Raw genomic sequence first — 25,172 nt, 5'->3', positions numbered from 1 at the left:
TCACACCTGTCCTCCTGTGCAGTTGTGGCTAAAAAAAGTTTTTAAAAAATAAAATGACAAAATTGGCACATGTTGCACACACTTTAAGGGCACTGTTAGTGACTGTCCAAACAACTGTCAAGCTGGACTGTTCAGTCTCCAGAAAAAAGGGGTAAAGGGATAAGAAAGCATAGTTTCGGTTGTCGTCTTTAGTTTTTTAGGATTTTTTTTTAGTTCTGGTAAAATCTTTAGGTTATTAAATACTTGAAACAGAGAAAACGGAGAATTGTAAATTGTAAATATATAATTTTCTTTAACATTCATTTATAGATGCCTGCTCAGAGAAAGAACTTCCCAACTAGTAGCATATGAAGAGAAAGCACAGGAGCAAACTCGAGAGTAATCAGATTTCATCTTGTGACAGCTGTTACATTATCTTCTTTGGTTGCATTGTACTTTATATAATATGCATGTATATAACATACAGTGTATTGGGAGACCTCTGTGACTGTGGTAGAAAAATAAGATGTCCTTCCAGATGCAGTCTGTTCCATGTGTGATAATACTATTCTTCCTTGAGATGTAGATTGTACCAAATCTGTCGCAACAGTTTGTGTATACATCAGGTATTTGTACAGTTTTGGAATGTGGGCGATGCCCTGTGTGATGGGAAAGTTAGCTGACACCTCCAGGGGCAGCTGCAGAGTGATACGAGGGAGGATGGGAATTCATACTTTTCCCTTTGGGTTTTGGAAAGGAACACTGGGACAGGTGATTCGCTGCAGCCAGCATTCTGAGAGTGCAGACTGTTTGTGCTATTTGTTCCTGTCCAGGGCCAGTAGTTGCATCCACAGTGGGGTGACCATCCAGTCCCCAACTTTGCACTTGAGAGTGCTGGCCACAGAACCCCTCACGTGCCGCCTCCACTGCCTTTCGGAGCATAAAGGTAAGGGGATGGGAATAATGGCACCCTGGCCAGGACATCAGAGCACAATTTTTATCTGGGCTTAAAAATACCACCAGCTGATAAAATTCAGCTCCATTTAAGCTGCAAAATGAAAGTTTAGTTGGCTATGTCCCACTAATAAAGAAGCCCAAATGCTTCACAGAGGATGGGTGAACTTTTGGATAATAACTGAATTATAGATATATATTTTAAATGGATCAAATCTCCTTTTTCTGTGTTCCTAGGGGCAGGTCCAGGTCCAACCTGTAACCATACTAAGACCTGGTAAACCTAATTTGAATGTCTGTAGACCTCTCCTGCATCTGATTATATAGACACCATAACTGGGTTGAGACAACACAATAATGCACACTCAAGGATTAAGTATGGATTGTTATTGAACCATGGATTGTTGCTGAAAGATGGGTTTTCATGTTGTCTGCAGCCAGCCAAAATAACAACCCACATTCAAACCCAGAAACAAGCCACAGATTATTTTCACACTACTTCAGAAACTATGGGTTGTTCATAGTTAGTAATGCCTTTTTAGTGCAGCTGAATTCAGGCAACACTAAAATTCACATTTCAACAGCAACCCCTGGTTCACAGCAACCTGCACTCAACCTTAAGTATAAATTATTGCCTTAACCCAGACTACAATTTCACCATATAAATCTGGTTTTTCCCTTCCTCACCTGCTTGGTGCCACACTTTTCATAACATCCTGTCTGATGAGGAGATATCTCAAAAACTGGCAACGTTCTGGTGATCATTTAGTTAAGGGTATTACACTAATAATGGACTTTAGAATTTTTATATGTCCAGTGTAGCTACTTTTTCTTATACTGTCTATGGAAACAGTTGGGTCAGTTGGGTGGATTTGATAGATCAGAAGAAGGCATGAACTGTCTTCAAGTATAGACGGCGACATGCCTTGTGGCTCTCAAGCCTATTTATCTATCAGAATGGTCTCCTCCATGGCAGTGAAGCTGCTTGCAAAGTAAGTGGCTCAAGGATGCATCCAATAATAACTTGCTAGATCTTAATTTCTGGTAAAAGGATAGCCTGTCTCCTAAACATGCTCTTGTTTATAATGATGTCAAATCTCACACCTGTACTTACAAATACAAAAAGAGTATAGTTTTAGTTCTGTCTCACTGATGTGCACATATCCATGTAAATAGAATATTGCTAGAATTGTTTCAGTATTTTGTGCTAAGGATCAGAATCCAGCATTAGGTTCGGCATGTTTAATTCCCATTGATTTCAGTGGCACTTAAACATGCATAAAGATTGTAGCTAAACTGTTTGACTTACCAGTGGTTATAAATACTATTAAACACAATATTGTGTTTACTACAATTTGCCTGTGGTATTCAATTTGATAATAAATATAATGCATTTTAAATGTAATGGCAACTTAAAATGTAACAGAACTAAAGATGACAGCTACTTGAGAACATACTGGAGGTTTTAATCTGCTTACAGCATTACCTATTTTTACTTTTAAAGGGACAATCTTTATGGGATTCAGCCAGAGCTTATCTTGTTAGTCTCGGGCACTGTACTGATTATAGAGTCAATGGCTGGTCTCACCAATCCAGGAAATCTAGCATATATGAACATAAGTAAAGCCATTTTTTTTCAGACCAGTGGTCCATCCAATCCAGCACTCCCTTCATATGATCATAAACCAGTGGCCCTCAAGCAGGGTATGGTGCAGCAGTTCCCAGTCTTCTGAGGTATTTAGGTAGGCATACCTCTGATACATAGCAAGACTAGTAGCCACTAATAAGCTCTAAAAATTGGTGCAATCTCTTTTAAAGCCATCAAAATTGCTGGCCATCACTGCTTCCTGTGGCAGTGAATTCCATAGTTAAACTATGTGCTCTGCAAAGAAGTACTTTCTTTCCTCTGAATCCCCCACCAGTCAAGTTAATGGGATGACCCTGGGTTCTAGCATTATGCCGGGGGAAAGAGAATCTCCATTTTATGCATGATTTTGAATACCTCTATCATGCCTCCTCTCACCTGTTTTCTAGGCTTAACAGCTGTTGGAACTGTTCCTATAGGATTGGAGTTGCCCCACACTCCTTAATCATTTCTGTTGCTCTTCTGTGCACTTTTCCCAACTCAATAATGTCCTTTTTAAGGTGCAGGGACCAGAACTACATGCAATATTCTAAGTGTGGTCACACTAAACATTTGTACAAGGGAGGAGTATGATCTCAGCAGTTTTATTTTTGGTTCATTTCCTAATTATGCCTAACATGAGTCTTTGCTTTTTTCACAGCAACTGCTTACTAGAAATCTAACTTTACACAGCAATACATTACAACATGCCCCAGCCATCAAATAAGGGTCCATCTGAGAACTTTGGAAAATATGTATTCACATATTCATATTTATAGTGAATATACTAGGAATGATTCCTATGTACATACAAGCTCATTTGGGTTCCAGAGATGGTAGCATTAAAATAATGATCTTAAGAGATAAGTGCATTAAGTATTTGAGCCACAATAGAATACAATTCAAGGCTAGAGAGTTCTTTTCAATTAAACTGATTTGCTCAACAGTTTCATTTTTACATTAGTTTTCAGGGGGACAAATCACCCTGACCTTATCAGAAAATAAAATGGAACCTGTACAAGCCTTCAAGTTGATAATCCTCCAGAGTGTATCTGTTTTTAAAATAAACGTGTGCAAGTTAAACTTATGCTGCAATTTTAGCCGTGGGAGAATAATGTGAGTATCCTTTAAAGGGAGATGGGAAAGATTGCTTTCTGTGCGTGGGTAGGAAGTTGGCTTAAACAGCTATGATAGCAGTAGATAATTTAACTAGCAGACAGGGTAACCGTGCTACTCCTGATTAGTGATTTGGCTAATAAGGGTGAGATCATGGAAAATGCTAATTCACTGCCTTAGGAAAATCCAATTATAATGTAACTCAATTCAATTCAAACTCTCAGCAGGTGACCAGTGTTTGTGGGAAGAGCACCACAGATGAAGAACTGTGGGGAATGCTCCAGACAGACAAGCTTCTGTGTCCCCGGTGTTAGAGCCAACAAGCCTCATTTCATTCGCTTCAACACTTTGGCTCAACTAATTATGAAGGTTGTGTCTTCCATTTGTGAAGCTTCACTCATTATCATTAGAGTTCAAGAAAACAGAAGAATATATGCTCAGAATAAAAGGGGGTAGGCAAGGAGGTGGGGGGCAGCAAGGCATTTTGCAGTCTTGAGATGCTTTTTTATAGTCTGTTTGTGCCTGCTTTTAACACTTTGCAAGCAAAGGTCTGACCCAGCAGATCTTTAGCTGCTTAAAAATCCTACTGAAATAAACTGTGAGAAACTGGCAAGAGTAGAAATTGTAAGCCCTACCTTTCTTCCCCACATACTTTATTGTGAAATAGTATGTTGTGATATTGAAACTAGGTCTTCAGCTAAATTAATATAACCAAAGCAGAAAAATTAAAGGATGCATTATGCTATATATAATGTATGGCAAGTGTTTTTTTAATCTATCCATCCACAATCCCAGTAGTTCATTCCCAGTCCATGGAAGAACAGTCTTAGCAGTTTGGGATCCACTAGTCCAGTACAATCAGAGGGTACCAGTTGGAGAAGCCTGCTGTCTGGTACGCCTTAAGGAGAGACCAGATTGTTGCTTTTGATGAACCCCCATAAAAGCTGTAGCATGGAAACACGTTTTATTATTTCAATTACTGTTTCTATTCTTCCTCAAACCCAAAGCTCTCTGGGCAGTTTGCAGAGACAAAAATACAATTAAAAACCCATATATTTATACACAGGACACACAGAGACACACTTATATCTAAAACAATTTTAAACAATCAAGAACAAGAAAAATCAGGCACCTGATGCCTCATCATAGGCTGTCAAATGCCTTAGAGATGAAGATTTTAGCCTAGTGCTGAAAAAAATCAGTGCCGGGTTGGGCTCACAGGGAAGAGCATCCCTTAACTGGTCTGCCACAAAGAAGCCCTTTGTCTTGTTGCTGCTCCCAAGCTTTCCTTGGACGAGCACTTGGAGGAAGGTCATATATGTTTAATGTTGTCTACAGGTAGGTATATGCCAGAAGAGGTGCTCCATCAGGTGTTGCTGTCCTGAGCCATGTAAGACTTTAGAGATCAAAACCAAGACCTTGAATCAGGCTTGCAACACTATCATGCAAGCAGGATAGGATGGGTGATATATATTTCAACTTGTCACTCTTTTCAATCTGGCTGCTACCACATTTTGCACAAGCTGAAGCTTCTGAGCAGTCTTCAGGTGCATAAAGTGGACTTCAGCAACCTAATTTGGAGGTTACTAGAGCATAGCATACTAAGACAGGTTATCCTTGTCCAGATAGGAGTGTAACTGGGCCACTAACTGGATTTAGCAGAAAGCATCTGACCCTCAAATGACAAAGATTGTTCCAGGGGAACCTCAACATACAAAGCTGCTCCTTCAGAGGAGTGTGGTCCAATCAGAACAGGCTGAGCACCCATCATCCTGTTAGAAGAACCATACACTAGCAGCATCTCACTCTTGGATGGGTTCAGTTTCAGTTATTAGCCCTCACCCATTCCATTAATTGTTGGAGTTAATTTGCCACTGTTATGTATGAACTGAGTCAAAGTATATGGTGGTATGCATTCTGTCCCATTTAATTCTCATGACAATTCTGTGAATGTTTGACTGAGACATATTGGCTGACACACTAGTGAAGTTGATGGTTCTATGGGATTTGAACCTGACTATACCCAGCCTTAGTATGTTAAGTGATCAGAGTTTTTGAACCTATCTTGTGTAAGCAAACTACTAATATCATAGGGACAAGCTAGACATGACACCATTCACACTGCTAGCAATTGTGCATGTTTTTTACTATCTTATTTTATGTTATTATTTTACTTTATTTTATTTGAAATAACCAAATAAAGGAACAAAAGGAAGAAGAAGATACATAATACATCAAGATCAAGCTTTTTTTTTTTTTTAAAGAAAGAATAAATCTGGATCAGAACATGGGCAGGAAGTGAGTTTAGGAAGTAAAACTATGAATAGAGATAGAATAGAATTAATTAAATTAAGCAAATATAAATCCTGGAGAAATAAATTTTGCTTCTCTCATCAGAAGCAAAATGAGACTGGAACAGACATTTTTTGTCCCTCTGGGAAAAGCATTCCATAATCTGGGTGGTACTACCAAGAGGACCCTTTTTATGTGTAGCAGCCTTCTGTATCTTTGATAGTAGGGGTAGCTGGAGAAGAGCCTCTAATGAAATAATTGCAGTGAATGCCTGTGGAGGCAGGCAAATCTCATTGCCTTGTCCCAACCTTCCCTGGCCTGTTGCTCTCCAAATGTGTTGATCACAACTTCCATCATGCTGGCTGCGAATGAGGGCAGTTGCAGTGCTGCATTTGGGAACACTACTCTGTCCAGGGACCTGCAGGCTGTACCACTTGATTTGCAGTCACAGAGTATTGTGGCTGTATAAAATTACTCTCATTTTTATTATTAATCTCATTTCTATTCCACTCTATAGCTGTATCAGGTAAAAACATTACAGTTTTATTATGGATCTTCTAAACTGGTGAGAGAAATGCTGTTCCCAACATTGAAAAATTTGTGAATTCTTGACTAAAATTCTAATAATCTCTGTTTGACATTATAGTTGCCTGTTGCAAGCCTTATCAAACCACCATGGCAAAGTAATGTATTTTTTTAATTAACAGCCTCTTTTCTAACATGAGCCAATGGCTTGTGGGCTGAGAGTGTTATTCCCATTTAAACCATCCATAGCCTCTGGGTCACTTCCACCTGTTCCATAAATAGCCAGCTCACAGGTGTTTCCTGTGCAAGGACCACATGTTTGAGGCAAGAGCCCTCACTGTGGGGAACTTGACAAAAAAAGACAAGCAAAAGAAAAGAGGTTTTCACTGCTTTTATATCAGCTCCTAGCTAAGGGAATAGATAGGGAATATTAGAATATGATAAAGCACCTTCTAGGGATGAAAGCTGCCTATTCAAACATATTATTAAATGTTGAAGAACTGAAAATGTGGAAAAAGTTTCTGGAAATGTTTCTGCTTTCTAATTTATTAGGTATTTTAAGAAGTGATGTCATTTCTTTCAGTTGATAGCAGGAGCAGAGAGAGACTGTGGAAGCAGAGTGGGGTACCCTTTTCTTTGAGACTGGTATAATCTCTTAATGTAGCAGCTGACTTCACTGAAGTTTTTCTTTGAGACAGCATTTTGGGTGATTTTTAAATCAGTCAGTAATTCTACAAATATTAATTAAATGTCTGTATCTATGTGCACAAATAAGGACACAAGAAGAGCCAGAGTAGATAGAGCCACCAAGTCCCATCCATTCTATGGAATGGACGTTTCTGGGATTCCAAGTAAAGAAACAAAGAGGCATTGATCACCCAACTTGGCTGATTTAATGGCAAAAGGAGGGCAAAAGCTAGGTCTGAATACATTTCACATCCCCATAATCTGCAAGCTGAAAATTAGTAATAGCAGCAGCAACTGGGCAAGCAATAGTTCAGGTTGTATCACTCTGATAAACCCAGTATTGGAACCTGCATCAAGGTGGATCTGAACCTTGCAAGGAACAAAACCAAATGTTCACAGTGAGCTACTGGCCATTCTGGAACTACCTTTCCATTACCCTGGTGACATAGGTTGCACACAGCATGGAGAAGCATTGTTGGTCTGTTCTGTGCAGATGTGATGGGGGTATTTATATATGTTTAAATGTTTTTCCTTCCATATTTGATTGGATTTGTCCTGGTGCCTTCTGCAAAGATGCTATACCTAACATCTCTCCTGCTTTCTTGTGCTCAGTTTCTTGTGAGCTCTCCCTTGGGGCTCCATCAGGAGGAAGAGGACTCTTAGGAGCAATGATATCAATAGTCCAGGCTGTTTCTGTATTCTGCAAATCAGCCAGGGCTTCAACAAAGTAGCACACAAGGTAGGAAAATCTCCAAGCGCAATCAGGAAAACATCTGGGTCCATCAGGTGCCTGCAGTGGAGTATAAACGGTTCTCCAACCCTGAAGAGGCCCATGCCAGGTGGTGCCTTCCAATTATCATCAGCTCCAGCCAGCACAAGAAATGGCCAGGAATGCTGGAATCTATAGCTCCAAATGTTCAGAAGGCAGCAGGATAGGGAATGCTGCTCTAGTTAATGAGACTATAGTTCAGATCATGAATTAAATGGAACTTGGTGTAACTTGAAATAGCCTTGCCCTAACACAGCACTGGCTTTCCTCCTATATATCAGCAAAGCCATCATTTGCTGCTTTGTCTGAAGCATAGTTTGCATGCAAATAAGTTTTAGAATAAATAATAAAATTCAGCTTAATTTGCTGGAAAAAATAACTGACAGAGAGAATTGGAGCAAGCCAGTGGAAGAAGGAGCACATGAGTCTAAACTTCATTATTGTGATACCAAGGCATGGTTTAGTGTTTTCATCTGAACTGAGCTTTTGACTGCTTCAGCCAAATGCAGTAATTCTCACTGTTTCTTCATGTCTCCAGATGTTTACTGTTTTCTTTTTTGAGTGTGATGTTCTTTACTAAGAACCAACCAACAATGTAACAAAAGAGTAAAAGGTTGTGGAATAGATCCATATGATGGAAGTTTGAATTGTTGGAATTATGGCACTTAAAGAAGTCTGTATTTTTATTTATTGCAATTTATATCCTGCCTTTTTCCTACAAAGGGCTCAAGGCAACTTACATCATCTCTCCTCCTCCATCTTATCCCCAGAACAACAACCCTGTGAGGTAGGTTGGGCTGAGAGTCTGTGACTGGCCCAAAGTCACCCAGTTTGCTCCATGGCTGAGCGGGGACTAGAACCCAGATCCTCTGAGTTCCAGTCCCATGCTCTTAACCACCACACCACACTGGCTCTCAGTGACTATGGATAATGTGTAATGTAATGTGAGATGTATATATAATGTATAATGGAAATGCAATATATATAGTGTACAGTTCTGGTCACCTTACTTGAAAAGGATGATTACTGATTTTGAAAAAGTTAAGAGAAGGGCAACTAAGAGCAACTCCCCTATTAGGGAAGAATGACAACAACTGGCTTAGCTTAGCAAAAGGGTGACTGGGGGTGGGGGGGTGGGAATGTGATAGAGATGTTCAAAAGTATGCATGATGTAGAGAAAGCAGAGAGGAAGATATTTTTCTCCTTCTCCCATAATATTAGAACCCAGGACATCCCATGAAGCTGATTAGTGGGAGATTCAAGACAGATAAAAGGAAGTACTTCTTCACACAGTAATTAAACTATTGAATTCATTGCCACAGGAAATACTGATGGCTACCAATTTGGGCACCTTTAAAATAGACTGAACCAATTCATAGAGGAGGAAGCTACTAATGTCTACTAACCTTGGTGGTTCTGTGCAGCCTTCATTATCAGAAGCATCATGCCTGCCTGCACCAGTTGCTGAGGAGCTTGGACAGGTACAACACTTGTATCTATCTTGCTTCAGGGATCCTGTGAAAGAGCAATGGAATGGATGGACCTGTAGTCTGATCCAGCAAGGCTTTTCATATATTATTATTATGTTTCAGAAGCATTACATTTCAAAAAGTGTTCTTACTAGATTTCCAACTGGTTCAACACAATGGAATAATATTAAACCAGTTCTTAAGGAACTGCTAGGGAGTTCAGCTTAAGGTGCTGGTTATTGCACTGGGAGGGCCAGGGAATCACTGTTTGCTGACTTTCCAAGGGCCTGTTTTATTGAATTCTGAAGGGGAGGATACTGCAGAAGAGGATGATGGAATGCCAGGAACATCAAAGAGAGGCAGAAGCCTTTGAAGCCCCATCAAGGTCATTGCACACGGTTTCTCAGGCTGACCATGAGAGCAGACATGGTTTAGAAGAAGTGGGAAGGGTCCCAAGAGGGGAGGGAGACCTCTTGCCTTTCCAGGTCCCTGTGCCTGAAATGAGGTGTGGAGAGAGACAAACTACCCAGTTTGAGGACTTGTGTGGGTCTTGCAGGCTGGCTCTCCACCAGCAAGAGCCACCATAAAGGTGGAGCCTGCAGTGTGAGTGAAAGTGGAAGACTGGGGGAAAGTTTTCAGTTTGGGTTCAACTCTCATTTACTCTTTACAGGAGCAGAGGCTATTGCTCGGCTTGCTAATGGGGCTTTTAGAACTGGATTGTCTTGTTAGCTATGAAGTGCCAAAAAAATCTGCATTGTAAAGGACTGTCTGGTGTTTTGGAGCCTAGCACAAGAAAGGAAGGGTTCTGCTCACTATATCTACCACATTAAAGCCCTAAATGGGGCCCAAATACAGAAGAATCACCTCCTCCCATTCTATCTTTACCTGAACCAAAGATCTTCAAAGGAGGTCCTTTTCTGAATTTCATTGGTGGGAGTTCTACATTATGTATTTGCAAAGGAGAGAAACTTCTCTGTGTGGTACCTCAATTTCTAGAGGAGAGGAGATTTTCATCAACTTTTTTTTCTTTATGGCACTGAAATATAACATTTTTATTTGTGCATGCCTTTTACCATGTTCATTTTAAAATTTTAAATTTAAATATTAAGTTATTTTCAAACTGAAATTGATGTTTATGTTTTTGTTTGGCTTGCTGATTGAAGAATTGCTGTGGTTTAATTTGTTTTTTAATGTGAAATTGAATGGTTTTTATATTGGATGTTTTCATTTAATGATGTTAATGAACCTCTTGGTGAAGGCTGGTTTATATGTTTTTAAAATAATGTGAAAATAAGAGCAGCTTAATTAATAGTCATTTTTCATCAATAAGAGTATGTGTTCAGACCGTAAAACAGTTGTAGTTCATTTGTGATCTTATGCCACCACTAATAAAGTGGAGATACAACTTAGGTCTGGAAAAGAAAAGCAACATGATTTGAAGGGAAAGTATCCCTGGATTAGCATGCTTTTTGTCCACATGAGCTTTACCTTCTGTCTCCCTGCATGCCCTGCCCCATCTCACATAATAGTCTCTCCTATGTCCTTATGCCCCCTTTTTGCAATAGGGATGTCCTTAGGAAAAGTGATCTTTCAAAGACACCCACACAGACTTTAGTGCATATGTAAATAAGCACATGAAAATCCATGCTTCCTCGCCACCCCCCTGGGCCTGAGGCCCAGGTCTTTTTGGCACCTAGCACCTCCCCTGACATGCTTTTTTTACTTTTAGAAAAGTTGTTAGAAAAACCCTAGCAAAGAGACCTAGGCGTGAAAACTTGCAGTGAAGTCTATGTATAATGTTACTGACTTTTTTTGTTGTCATAAATCCACTAGATGGAGGTGTTGTTTTAAATGATGCACTCTAAATCAACTGCTGGAACTCATCTGTTCTCAGAGAAGAACTTGTCACAGACTTTTAGGCTTTCATGAAAATTAACTAAACTGTACAAGAGTGTTTGATCACTTTGTTGTGATGTAAATTTTCTACAGTCAGCACTGCTTATCTTAAAGTTTAATATCTGCAAAAATAAATACTTTGTCACATTGCCTAAGTGACATTTTCAACCTTTTCTTGATCCTTTAATCTCTATTTTGTATAGCTTTCAGTTTTGGCAAATGTTTCCAGAGGTCATTCTTTTTCCTTGAAATCCACCCCGCCACCCTTTATGCATCACAGATGTAAAGAAGTTAAACACACCTTAATTATGAAAGCTGACAGAAGTCAGAGCACTCGCTTAATGTGTGAGAGAGGAAAATGGATAATTTGCAGGGAGGGCAAAACCCTCCATTCCAAACCTGCAGTGTCTGACAGGAAGGTAATAAAACCTTCAAGTGTGGCAAAGAAAACAAGGTTTAGGGCTGAATGACTTCTTGGGTCTGCCTGTCAGCTTTTTCCACATTTGCTGACACACCACCGCCACCACGTATCTTTCCAGGTCCCCTGACAGTATATACTTTGTCTCACAACACCCTTTCTCTGCAATGTATTTAAAAGCACATTTGTAGCTTATCTGAACATATGAATATGTTAATATATCACAGGCTACTCTAAATGGTTTACCCAAGAAGTCACTGCACTTATCATCAACATGGGTGGTACATTTGGAACAGAGACTGCTTGTTCCTGTATAAAAGGTCTAGAAAATTCTCACTCATTACTGGAGGAAAAACAATAACTATGAACTACTTCCCCCTTTTCTGACATGCTTTTCATAGCAAACTCCTGTTTAAATGAGGTAGAGCTTTAAATGAGGTAGAAAAATTGTGTTCAGGCACAACATTTCTGCAAGATCCTTTCCCTAAAGAGGAATAACCTTCACTTCCTACTTGCTTCTCTTTGCAGGTAGGTGTCCTTTTTGTAGTTTCTTTTTATTTGCAGAATATAATATTAAAGATAGGGCTAACCCAAGAGTTTCCTGAATTTGACACTTAGAAAAGTGAAAATACCATGGGAAAATCTTCAAAAAGAAATCAAATGAGCAGCCATTTCAGTTCCCTGACAGAATGATGCAATGCAAGTCAGCACCTCAGAAAGATATTAAAGGTGCAGCCATCTGGTAAACTGTGTAACAAACACAAGGACTTTAAAGGACCTTGCTGATCACCCATTGTGTTTGCGATGCTCTGTTTTTCATTTGCATGTTTCTTGCTAACTTTAGCTTGTCAAGAAGTTCAGAGCAGAAGTTGTTCATCATTAAGACTATATTTTTGTTTTCAAGTTTTGAAAATATTTACATCATTTTCTGTGATGATTCAATAAGTGATGAAATTTTGCTACCTTAAGAAAATGTCAGTTTTGCACTAGAAATGTAAATAGGCATTTTTCCAAAACTGTGTGACAGTTTATTATTCCTGTGGTATTTTAAATTTGGGAATTGTTTTATAACTGTCATTTTATGTATCTGAATCCTGTAACTATTACAACTCAGTTGCACTTTTCTCTGAATCAGAGGTCTACAGTGACATTCCCACATATGTATATCTGAGCAGGCCTATTTACCCAAACATTAGTTAAAGCTGCCAGGTTTTAAAATAGAGATTGCTCTTTTGGAAAGATGGGAGACCTGAATTTAGGGTACCCGTTCCATCTGACAGTATACATTAAGGCATTTTCTGAACTGCGTAAAACCTGATAACATTTATCCACTGTTTTGTGATATTCGTCAGAACCGATGCTGGGAACTATGGATTGGCAGAACCCTCAAGTTGTGTCTGGCTGCATGATATGGCTTCCCCAATCTATCTTCCCCCTTATGTCCCCTTTCCCTCACATGCCATATGTATTCTGGTGTATCTCCTAAACCTTTTTGAGTAGATTTGGGGACAGCTGGTGGACTGCAGGAAAAAAGGGGAATATCTTCCAAAAGAGGATACCTTCCATAGCAAACTGACAGCATATAATACAATTCTGTCCATGTGTCCATGTTATGTTTTATCTAGAGTCTGTTAGGGGTAAGGGATACAGTGCCCTTTGTGCACATGGATCTCAGGACAGAAGTCACACCCTTCTGGATTGAGGGACCATTAAAGAACTATCCGAACAGAACTAGGGCTGGGCCCATGTCTCAGTGGAAGAGTAGGTGTTTTGCATGCAGTAGATCTCAAGTTCGGTCCCTTAGCACTCCTGCAGGGAGGTCATAGATAGCAGGCTAGAAAAGATCATTTTCTGAGACCTTGAATAGCAAACAACAGCAATCAGACCGGACAGAATGGGACTATATGAAATAATGGTCTGAATCTTGTATGCCACAGTTTAATGTATTCAGTGTGGCAGGCTCAAATCTGAGTTGAGAGAACTTGCTAAGGATGTTGGAGGTGAAAGCAGGCAAGGATAAGATCAGGGTCTGCTCTAGTTGGACTGAACCTCCTTGGAAGATGAGAAGGGGAATGGATCTCTTGCAACAGCCTGCTGACTATCTGCTTAAGTCTTCCTCTTCCCTCCACATTCCTTTTACCTTATCTTGTTAGATTGTAAGCATGTGGGCCAAGACTGTCATTTTTTACTGGCCTCCTTGAAAGCCATTTTTTTCCTGAGGAGCGGGATATAAATAATTAACTCCAAGGATCTGCTTGGATCCCAGTAGGAAAAAGGTTGGAATGGGGCCTTGAACTAGGGAATGGGCAGGCTCAGGCTGCCTCACGCCACACAATGGGGTGATATCTTGGCTGCAAGAGGGCTTTGAATTGCTCCCACAAGAAAGAAAGAAAGAAAAACTCTTTAAGATGGTTTCAGGGTGGGGAGAAAATGATTTCTTTCACTTCTAAAAGTCCTGCCCTTCCTCTTTGAGACTTACATCCTCCTGCCTTCCAAAGTTGCTGGCTTCCTGGGGCTTGCCTAACTGCTACAGGCTGTCTCAGCAGCCCAGCAGTTTCCATCTGCTACCCACTTCTGTGAAGCAAACCAAGCATGTTTAAATGGCCCTTCAACCTCCCACATAGTCTGGCTGTCTTCCCACCTCCCCAGTTTCAGTTCTAGTTGCTGATCTTTTTTAGGTGGGGAGGCTTATAGGATGTACCAGCAGGAACCCTACAGAAGTACTGCATCTTGTGCATAAGAACTGAAACAGAGTTTCACACAGTAGGGGTGATTCCAGATGGAGTCTCCCTGGTGCTACCAGTCAAAAGTTGATGTCCAGCTATTCCATCTTTTCCTCCATAGCAGATTGTTGTAAGAAAGAAAAGGTGAAATAAGTGGTGGGGAAACTCCATGAAGGAGGAAGGGCAATTGCACAATAAAAGCCTAGGAGCCACCTAACTCCAGTTCCTATGGTCCCCATGGCAGATGTTTGGAAGCTTTGAGGCTGGAAAGCATCCAATGCAAGGTGTGAGGCAGGAGTTTGGGTCACCCGGATTTAGTGCTAGGGCAGGGCATGGAAGAAGACTGGGCTGTTGATTGGAATTGCTTTAAGTCTGCCATCCCAGCCTTCTGCATCCTCCCACCCCCGGCTCAGTTGAGACCCTGTGAGAAGGCAGGGTGGGGCTCAGGCTTTGTAGTCACAGCACTGAGACTGGAGGATCTTGTTGCTTAAACGCCTATGATCTTCCAGACCATACTGAGAGGCAAAAGGATCGTACCTTTGCTGGCCAAACCATATAATGACACTGCCACACAGAGGGGTGTGCATGATGAAAGAGGATGCACTTTCATGCAGCTTGAAACAGTTTTGGAGAAAAGGAAGCAGCTAGTATTTGTTTTTCAGTGCCAGGCTAAGACCTTTTTATTTAAAACTTATTTTAATTGTTAATTTATTATGTAGGTTTTTTTTTTTAAATTAAGCCGAGATGCACCGGGTTTTAATATTTTTATTGGATAATTTAATATGCTTTTGTTTGTTTTTGTTGTGAGCCACCCCGAGGCTTTGTTGCAATGGGGGTGGCATAGAAATGTTTTAAATAAAATAAAATAAAAATAAATAGTATAGAGCATGGCTCTGGAAGCAGTCCATTGCATTAATGCTTGTTTGCTGTCACCCTGATGGCATAATAATCTTTTCTATTGATAAGTTGGAATCCAACAGTATGCTTGACCCTGCTTATCACCTAGTTAATATATCCCTTGAGCAGATTTAGATCATCAAGTATATATTACAAATATCAGAACACTACTTAAAGCAGGGGTGTCCAAACTTTTTGCAAGGTAGGCCAGATTTGCTGAGGTGAAAATGTGTGGGGGCCAACCATTCAGCCTGACATTCTTTGAACCGTTAACATTAAATGCAAATGAACTATTTTATGAAAGACTAGACAAATAACTTAACTGCACTAATGTGAAGGGTGATACTGAGATCTTGACTGCATTATATAGGCCAGGTCTGGCTCAAAAACAGTGGTTTTGATGCGCAAGATGTCACGCAGGTGAAAGTCACTTAGTCTCGTCCTCACGCGGTTCTTGTTAATATTCATAACCAAGAATGTCTTCTCGCACAAGTATGTCGAACCAAACAAGCTCAGCATTTTCTTAGCAAATGTTCGAATCTCTTGGAACCTGTCTTTATCCAGCTGGCGGTAAAAGTTGACAAGAGGGAGCTGTTGGTGCCGACTGCGACACTCGGCGTCACACTGCAGCTCAATGAGCTCCAGCTGCAGGTGGTCTGGAGTGTCATCAGGGTCCACAGAGAAAGGAGATGAAAAAAGTGTGATCTCCTTTTCAATAGCTGCAAAATCCCGAAAGCACTGTTGAAACTCCTCAGCCAGAGATGAAATGTCTGCTTCATACCTCCTTATTTGCGCACTCATATTGTTCTGTGGAAAACTGGTCATTATTTCCTGCAGTGATGGGAAATGTGTGGTATTGGGCTGCGTTTGTGACAGGTGCCTTTGGAAAAGTAGCAGCTTGGTCCCAAAGGCTTTGATATGTGAATACAGTTGGCGTACCACTGCATTTTGCCCCTGAAGGCTCGTGTTCAACACGTTCAGATGTCGTGTTATGTCAACTAAAAATCCAAAATCAGCTAGCGAAACAGGATCAGATAGCTCTGGCATCGGTTGTCCCTTTTTTGCCAAGAATTGTCCGATTTTCTCCCTAAGAGAGTAGAAGCGCTGCAGTGCAGACCCCCGACTGAGCCATCTTACCTCATTGTGATACACAACATCTCCGTATTCAGCCTGGATGTCGAGTAGAAACTGTTGAAACTGGTGGTGGCACAGGGCTTTGGAGTGAAAATAATTAATAGCCTTCATCACCGGTTTCATAACATGATCATATTTCAGATGTTTGGCACAGAGAACTTGGTGAATAATACAGTGGAGTTTTATAGCTTTGCCTCCTTCTTTGCTGACTTTGTTACAGACTAGGGTTGATAATACACTTCGCTCACCAGCCATGGCAGGTGCGCCATCCATAATAATCCCAGTGACTTTATTCCACAGTAGTTTCATGTCATCTGTGGCGGAACAAACAGAAACAAATAAATCTGTTCCTCTTGTTTGGTCCTTAAGGCTCTGGAGGTCAAGTAGCTCTTCACTCACATTCATGTCATTGTATACTCCTCTCAAAAAAATCAATAACTGAGCGGTGTCAGATGCATCCGTGCTTTCGTTGCAGGCTAACGAAAAAAAGTCAAACTCCACTCCTTTTTCCTTAACTGTCTCTTAATATCAGATGAAACGTCTTCAGTTCTCCGTACCACAGTGTTACAAGCCAGGCAAACATTGGCAAACTCTTGCTTCTTCTCAGGACAAATTTTCTCCACCATTTTCATCACGCAGTCTTTAATAAATTCACCTTCAGTAAAAGGTTTGCAGTGCTTGGCAATCAGCGTTGCCACCTCGTAGCTCGCCTTTGTGGCATTTTCATTTGACTCAAGGACTCTTGTGAAAAAGTGCTGCTGTGCCGTTAAAGCAGCTTCCAGTTCCTTCAACTTTTCACCGTGTTCGTTCCCAGTTAGCTTGTTGTAGTTAGCATGTTCCGTCTGGTAGTACCTCTTGATATTGAATTCCTTGAAAACAGCCACAGTCTCTTGGCAAATTAGGCAGACACAGTTATTTTGTATTTCAGTGAAAAAATACTCCAATTTCCACTTGTCCTGGAAGCGGTAGCCCTTGCTGTCAACTTTCCTTTTTTAAGTTACAGTCGCCATTTTAGAAATGGGCACATAAGCCTTGTGTCACAAGGGTCACGTGGCGAGAGTGCTGACTCAGGTCTACTGCCATCTTCTGGTGAAATATAACCACCAGCCTTGAAGGAGCAGGAGGCAGCAGAGAACAGCTGTGGGAACCGCTGTGCGGTGAAGGGAAAAACGCTGGCCGGCGGGGATGAGTGACAGGCTGAGCCGGCGGGGAGAAGAGGCTGCGGGCCGCTCGAAATTTGAAAACGGGCCGCAGTTGGCCCCCGGGCCGGACTTTGGACATGCCTGACTTAAAGGCTGTTGCGGTTGTTAATGGATGATAAAACTATGATATAAAATATAATTATGAAAAAGAATAATGCTAAAATATATCTCTATGGCTTTCAAATTCTTTGAGTTGCTCTTCAAATATTATTTTCTTATCTGAGCCCTGCTTTTACAAACATTATCTATCAATAATCTATTGGTCATGCAAAGCACAATCCCAAGCCTTCCAACATTGCCCGGAGGCCCATAGGATAATTTGGAGTTCCCCAAATGAACAGCCCCTCCCTTGCAGCCAGCATGGAAAGAACCACACTGGCTGCCTTGAAGTAGTAATCATCCTAAAAAAGCAGTAAAAGTGGTAAGCAGGGGTGGAGAGAAGTACAGGCTGTGACTGAAGGCTAATGCCATATCCACACAGCAACCCAGACTTCATACCACGGTGCTCATTTGGACAGACAGAAACACTTGCCCTGGATGAAATGCAGAGCATGAGCTGTGGCAGGGGTGAGGTTTGCTGCCACCATGCCTGTTATTGGATTGCACCCTTAACCTTACTTGGAAGCAAATCCCATTAAACTCAGTGGGATGTACATGAGAGTAAGAATAGATATGGTTTCTCTAATAATGGATTTATGGTCTGTCACATGTATAAAGGTAAAAATACGGACTGAGGTATATGACAGAATGCAACTGAAATATTGCAGCAGAAAAAGAAATCTAGATACATTTAACTAAAACTTAAAAATTGAATTAAAGTTTGTTTAATAACAAATAGTATATAATACATTTTGCTTTGTGTTTTGTCAGTTCTCTTGCACTCTGAATATATGAATATGAACACATGAAATTAGCTCTTAACACCTTACTTTGCAAGATACTTAGAAGTTCCAAAGGGAGCATCACACCTGAATTTCATTTACACAGATGAAATTGATCCACGTAAAGGATTCCTGTAAGATACTGGAATTTTGCACTAGGCTGCTATCACTTCCATATATGCCCCACACAAAATATATGCCTGAAGCTTTGAAACTCAACTTACCGTGACTTGCTACATGTACAGAACAGAGGTTAAATAGTATGACCCACAAATCAGCCAATGATCTGAATGCAGTTAAGAAAGGCCTCTCAGTAATCTTAACAGTTATGCTTCTTGGCTGCTAGTGTTGTTATCCACCTCCTTCCTATGTCTATTTTAATAATTTGTGTTAGTAAAAAACACTGCTGTGGGACTGTGAATTGACAATACTAGCAAAGTTGATATTCTGCATTGCATTGACCTGGTTTGCACAGAAGGCTAATGCATGCTGCCTTTAACCCATGGGCATGATGCAGTGGAAGAAAGCTGGGATATGAAACATACTAGGAGTGCAATCCTACCTCACTTGCCCAAATGGTCATAAGGCTCCCAATCCAAGGGCCAGAATCCAATGCATCCAATGGCCAGAAAAAGGTATGGTGGTGGCAATCTCAAATGCTGCCATGTCTTGCCTTTGCATTTTATCTAGATGGCCATTTATACCCATATAGATAAAACAGGAAGCAGGAGGGAAGGAGGCTGGGACACTAACAGGTATCAGTGTAATGAAACAGACTCCTGTTCCTTTCGTCACCTAGTGGGCCTCTTTTCCACCTCTCCAAAGTCCATTTGCACTAGAGGAGACATAGCCATTGCACTTTTCTGCAGCAGGTGTGCAGGGGGCGGGGCTTGGCTCAGCCTCAAATTCCCAACATTAAGGCTGGACTCCCAGCTGTTGGGAATGAGAGGGGCAGTTGTTATTGGTGTGCACTCCTCGGTCACACCAATCTGGACTCTGAATCAGAGAATGAAGAGGAAGAGGTGGAGGGGGCTTGAGAATTTGGACTTCAGCCTTTGAGATGGGAGAAGCAGAGATGTTCTTAAGGCTACTTTCTCCATGTGCAGAGGTAAGCTCTGGGAATAACCAAGATGTGGCACAATCGTTTAAACTGCTGTGCTGCTGGGCTGGTTGATCGAAAGGTCACCGGTTCGAATCTGTACAACAAGGTGAGTTTCCGTTGCTCCGTCCCAGCTCCTGCCAACCTTGCAGTTCAAAAGCATGCAAATGCAAGTAGATAAAAAGGTACCCCTTCGGTGGGCAGGTGTTTGGTGTTTAGTCATGCCAGCCACATGACCACAGAGACTGTCTGCGGACAAACGCTGGCTCCCTCAGCTAGGAAACGGAGATGAGCACCGCCCTCTAGAGTCAGGCATGACTGGACTTAATGTCAAGGGGAAACCTTTACCTTTACCTTTACAACTGTTGGGGGGCGGGGCATGGGTGAAGTGTGCTCAGAGCCAGAAAAAGCTGGTATGACTCTTGACCCCCTGACATGGCATCTGGACAAGAAGGCTAGTCAACTAGAGAGTTGGTGCGTAGAGAAACGGTGTGCTTTCTTCCAAAAGGACCCTCCCAGGGGAATGGGCTCAGATTTACTCAAAGGTGGTTCCCAGAAGTAGTTGCTAGATTGGGTTCAATCAAGTGCTCTGCACATGCTCAGAGAGTCATTCGGTGATGATTGAGTTTATTGGATTTACTTTGGTGAATAAAGAGATTTTGGAAAGGAACGGTCTGTCACCTTGAACGCGCTAAGGGAAGAAAACCCAGGCCGCAGCAGCTTGAATGCAAGGCTTGGTACCTGAAGGAGCACCTCCTCCCACGTGTCTCTACCTATTCATTAAGAACACGTCAGGAGGTCCTTCTCAAGAAGCCATCTCCCAGGGAGGTGAGGGAGATGGTGAGTAGAAGAAGGGCCTTCTTGGTCCCCATCTTTGGAATAGGCTTCCCAGAGAGGTGCGCCCGGTGCCATCATTGTCATAATTTTTGCACCAGGTGAACACATATCTTTCCTCCAGCTATTTTAATAATTGATTTTAGTGGTAAATCTTAATTTTAACCTGGGCTTTTCCTTGCTTATAGCATTATCTTAATTTTAAATTGTTTATTTAAAAGTTTTTATTCAATATGATTTGTGTGTTGGGTTCTGTTTCTTTATATTTTTGGATGTTATTGTTAACATTCTATTGTTACAGATCTTAAAATATTATGTTATTCTAATTGTTTTGTAAAGTACTCAAAAAGTCCAAGTGTGGTGTAATGGAGCTACATAGAAATTGAAATAATTAAGTTGAGCCACATCCCCTGGGAGAGTCCTTTTGGAAATGAGCATGCCTTTTCTGTACACACACTCTCTCTAGCTGGCTACCCCTCCTTTCGTGCCTCTCCATCATGGGGTCAAGAGTCAGGATGACCAAGTTGTATGACTGTTGGGAGGGGGCATGGGAGAGGAGTCTGGAGTTAGTATGACTCCTCTTCCATGCCTCCTCCCAACAGTCATACAATTTGGTTATTCCCAGAGCTTGCCTCTGCCCCTTGAGAGAGATAAGCAGCTTCTGCTTCTCCCATCTCAAAGTCTGAAGCCCCACATTCCCAGGATTCCTCCACCTCCTCCTCTTCGTTCTCTGACTCAGAGTCCACGTTGGCATAACCCTGGAGTGCGTGCCAAGAACAACTGCTCCTTTCATTCCAGGTACCAGCACAGGACTATTGTGTTGGGCACTGTATGACCCCCAGATGGTATTAGGAGGCCATAGGGTTGCACACAAAATATTCTGAAGAGAATAAATAATAAACAAAGATTCACACATCTATAACAGTTCATATAGATGGTCCTACATGTGCTTGCTTTAGGAGAAAAAACCCATAGAAATGAGTGGGATCTGCATTCAGGTAAACTGATGTGACACAACATTTCCTTAGGGTTCAAATTCCATCCTAATTTTTAGGACAGAATGCAGTGTTCTGGATGTTCACATTTGAACTTCTTAAATAGTGGAAAGAAGTCCCTGGCTCCAACCCCTTACATACATTTGCCTGTGGATTGGGAAGATACCTCTTCAGTGGAGTCTGGAAGGAAGTCCAATGCTTCCAGGAATAGGGTGCATAGGACAGAATGTCAAATGAAGGAGCCAGGTGATAGAGCTTTTGCATCACCATAGAGGAAACTAATTGTGTGTTGTTGCCGTATCGCTGCTCATTGTGTGTCCTAGCAGGGTGTCCTTCCCCATGCCCTTCATCAGTTCAGAGCACAGCAGAGGAGGCTGGTCAGGAGACCAAGTGGAACCTTCCATTTGTTTCTTGCATTGCACTCTGATCCTGAATTGCATATTCTCATGTCATCCAGTGAGGCACAACACCTTGTCTTTGGCCCAGGAAATAGTGCTGCTTTCCAAGTGCACTGGACAGCAAACCAGAATTGCACAGAACAACCTGAACCTAGACAATGCTGTTGATTTGCACACAAAGGAACTCCCAGCACCTGCTTGCTTATTTGTTCAAATCATTTCTGTCTCACCTTTCTATTTAGAAAGGCGTCACGTGGCTAGGATGATCTCATGTGTCATGTCACACAGATGTTCCTGCTGTGAATTTTGTGTGCTATGAACACAAATGTTTGCATGATGATGGTGATGATTCAAGAAGAGCTACAGCCTTAAAGAGGAACAAACAGGCCACTGCCGTTCTGCAGGGTGCATTGGCAAATGAGCATATCTTTGCCTCCCTACAGCTGCTGCACAGATTGAACTGGCCACTCCCTGGAGCAGAGCCTGAGCTGGCCCACCTCAGACAGGTGACTATGCCCAGACAGTTGGAATTGCCAATGAGATAACTCTCACTTAAAGTGACAGTTCAGGCAAATGCAGCAGATTTTCCTTTGGTGAGGTACTTGGCTGGACACTTGAGCTGTACACAAAAAGGATTTTTGACAAGGTTTTTCATAGTCCATTTACATAAAGGTAAATATTTTGGATGAGAAACTCATCACATGTGGAAGGCAACACCCTAATGCAAAAGCAAAACATGTAAGGCTGCTACAGTACTGTGAGGAAATCACACACTTGTCCACGCTCGCTCCAATCTACTTAAGGTGCTGGAGCCATCTCAGTGCCCAAGGATTTTGTAGCTGCCTGATGGGGAAGTGAAGTCCTAAGGGAGAGGATGTCTGCAGCCAAGGGAACCTTGCTTTTAGATCTGTTTTAGGAAAAATATTGTTTTCTGCACACATTCAGAAATAGGAACTACTAGAATTTTCGTGGTGACAAACCTGCTCAGGACATTTCTGATCCAGTAAGTGATATGTGTAAGTGTGAGTTTCTTCCAGCTATATGCTGGCAGGCTTCTTACCCTCTTTGACTCATAACTTACAAATTTTCTTCTTTTCCTACTTGCAATCATTCTGAGATCTGTCTGGTCTTGAAAGGCCTATGCCAGTGCCACTCCAAGAGTCCACTATCCTATCCATATTTACTTGGAAATAAATTCAAATGAATTCAACGATGCTTCCTCTGAATAAACAGGCATAAACTTGTGCTGTAAGGCTGCAGTCCTATGCACACATACTTGGAAATGTCCCACTGAACTCAGAGGAATTCAGAACTTACTTCTGAGTAAGGAATGCATAGGCTTTGGCTGTGAAACAGGTTCTTTTTCTTCTTTTCTCCCCACAACAGAGTATATTCCAAGCTGGAGAAATTGTGTTTGCAGCAAAGAACCCTGTTTCTCATTATTCTGCACATGCAGTTTTTGGATTTTTTCAGTAAGTCTTCATCTTTGATCTTATTTTATAACTTTATAATCAGATCTGGCACACTAAAACAAATGCTTGCACTTTTCTTTGTGACAGACACTTTCCAATAATAACGTGACAAACTTGTCTGTTTATAGCTCCAATTCAACCAAAAGTCATCAAGTGTATGATTCCATATAATACACAATTGCTTCATGAGCATTAAAAGCAATGATGAGAATACTATTTTAGAGCACATTTATCATAAACATAAAATAGGCACTGACTTAAGTTGCATTCATTATATGAAGTACGGGGTAATGTAAAATATTAGACAGCAGAGAAAGACTTTATAAAGCTGTCACATTACATTTAGGATTTGGAAAGATGGCAGCAGGAGGGAGAAGCTGTTTAATGGCCACCATCTGCAATAAAAGAAAGATGTCATAGCATATGGTTTGCAGGAACCAAAACCTGCCACTAATCAGGAGTTCCTCATACAATTGCATCGTTTGCCTCACCCAGCTTGATGTCTCTAAATGCAGTAAGGGAGCTGACTACAGAGCAGGGGTCACACAAGCTAATTTGGTCTGGGTGGGCTGGATTACATCCTCCTGAACAAGCCAGTGGGCCTGGTAATGTCAGAGTGGAGCCCTACATCAAGCCCCATACCTTATTGTTACATCACTAAGTCTACCACACTCCTTTCAGTGCCCTCTGCCTCCCCCATGCAGAGAGAAGCACTGTCAGGATCAGCGTCTGAGTGGCCCTGCACGGGTCTGCAGAACAACGACTCCTTTGCAGGCAATTGCAGAGAGCAACTGAGGAGCAATTATGCAGTGCAGCTGGAGGACTTGGAGACCAGGAACTGGAGGCTCTGGCTTTTAGCCTAAGTCTGTTCCTGCTTTATTCTTTGTCTCCAGCCTGACCTGGTTTCTCAGGTACCTTCACCCATCCTTCCTGAGCTCACCTTGCTCTTGAATGTGAATGTCTTTCTGGAACTTGACCTTTGGATTGTGATATTTTGGACGGTGTTTGCTTGGAACTATCATGTCCTAGCTTTGACCCTGAACTGTTAAACAAATATCTCTCTTGTTTCTGGCCCCTGAACCTGCTGCAGGACTCCACCTTGCACCTGTGTCTTGGTCCTGCTGTTCCAACCTTAGTTGCCTGCTGCCTATGCCCTATACCTTACAAGCACAAAGAAAAGATAACAGGTATAAGCAGAAGGTAGATCAAGATTTATTAGCAGGACTCTGAGTGATCAGCAAGTGTTTCCAACTCCCAGATGTTTAACAATAGCAAAAGCACAATAACTTTCCTCACCTAAAATAGGCTGATCAGATTAAGAAAGTTTAGAGTAACCACTGGGAAGGAACTTTGTTTGACAGGACTGTGAGTTCAGTTCATTTCAGTTCAGGTATTTAGACACCCTAAGCTCAGACTCTGCTCGGAAGCACCCTGTTCTTTAATCCAAGTGTATGCATTTTGTGCCTAGCTTTGGCTGGTTACAATGATGATGATAATGGTGGATCTGAACACATCTGCCCATTCCTGGTCTAGTTCATTCCTAATTCATTTTGCTTGATCATAAGAGATTTAATAAAGACAACCAGCAGGCTTGATTATTTACAATTCATGTAACAGAACATACCTTGCAGTGTATACCTCTCCAGTAGCATAAGAACTGTATTAATATCATTTATCAGAAGTAAACAGTGACTTTAGGACATATCCAGTTCGATGTCTAGTTATTCGACTATCTTACTTTGCTATAATAATGGCTCAGTTAACTCATCAGGTTCTCAGTATGGATCAGCTAAAATGCTTTGAGGAAC

General features: G+C 41.5%; 1 protein-coding gene across 4 annotated transcripts in view; it reads left to right on the top strand.

The window, feature by feature from the left end:
* The window catches only part of NDNF (neuron derived neurotrophic factor), a 133,331-nt gene that overhangs the window by 62,871 nt on the left and 45,288 nt on the right, over positions 1-25,172 (top strand). For 2 of the 4 annotated variants that reach the window (XM_044428936.1, XM_044428937.1), the window contains exon 14: positions 310-8,670. The exons of the other annotated variants lie outside the window; for them this stretch is intronic. In XM_044428936.1, the coding sequence (XP_044284871.1) occupies positions 310-351 (42 nt within the window). In that variant the 3' untranslated portion in view covers positions 352-8,670. Of the gene's footprint in view, positions 1-309; positions 8,671-25,172 lie in introns of those variants that run through there. 4 annotated transcript variants of the gene reach the window in all.

This window comes from Varanus komodoensis, unplaced genomic scaffold, assembly GCF_004798865.1.
Source record: "Varanus komodoensis strain SLA01 unplaced genomic scaffold, ASM479886v1 scaffold2, whole genome shotgun sequence".
Taxonomy (NCBI): Eukaryota; Metazoa; Chordata; class Lepidosauria; order Squamata; family Varanidae; genus Varanus; species Varanus komodoensis.
The sequence above is the reverse complement of the archived record's forward strand: the minus strand, read 5'-3'. Positions and strand labels throughout refer to the sequence as shown.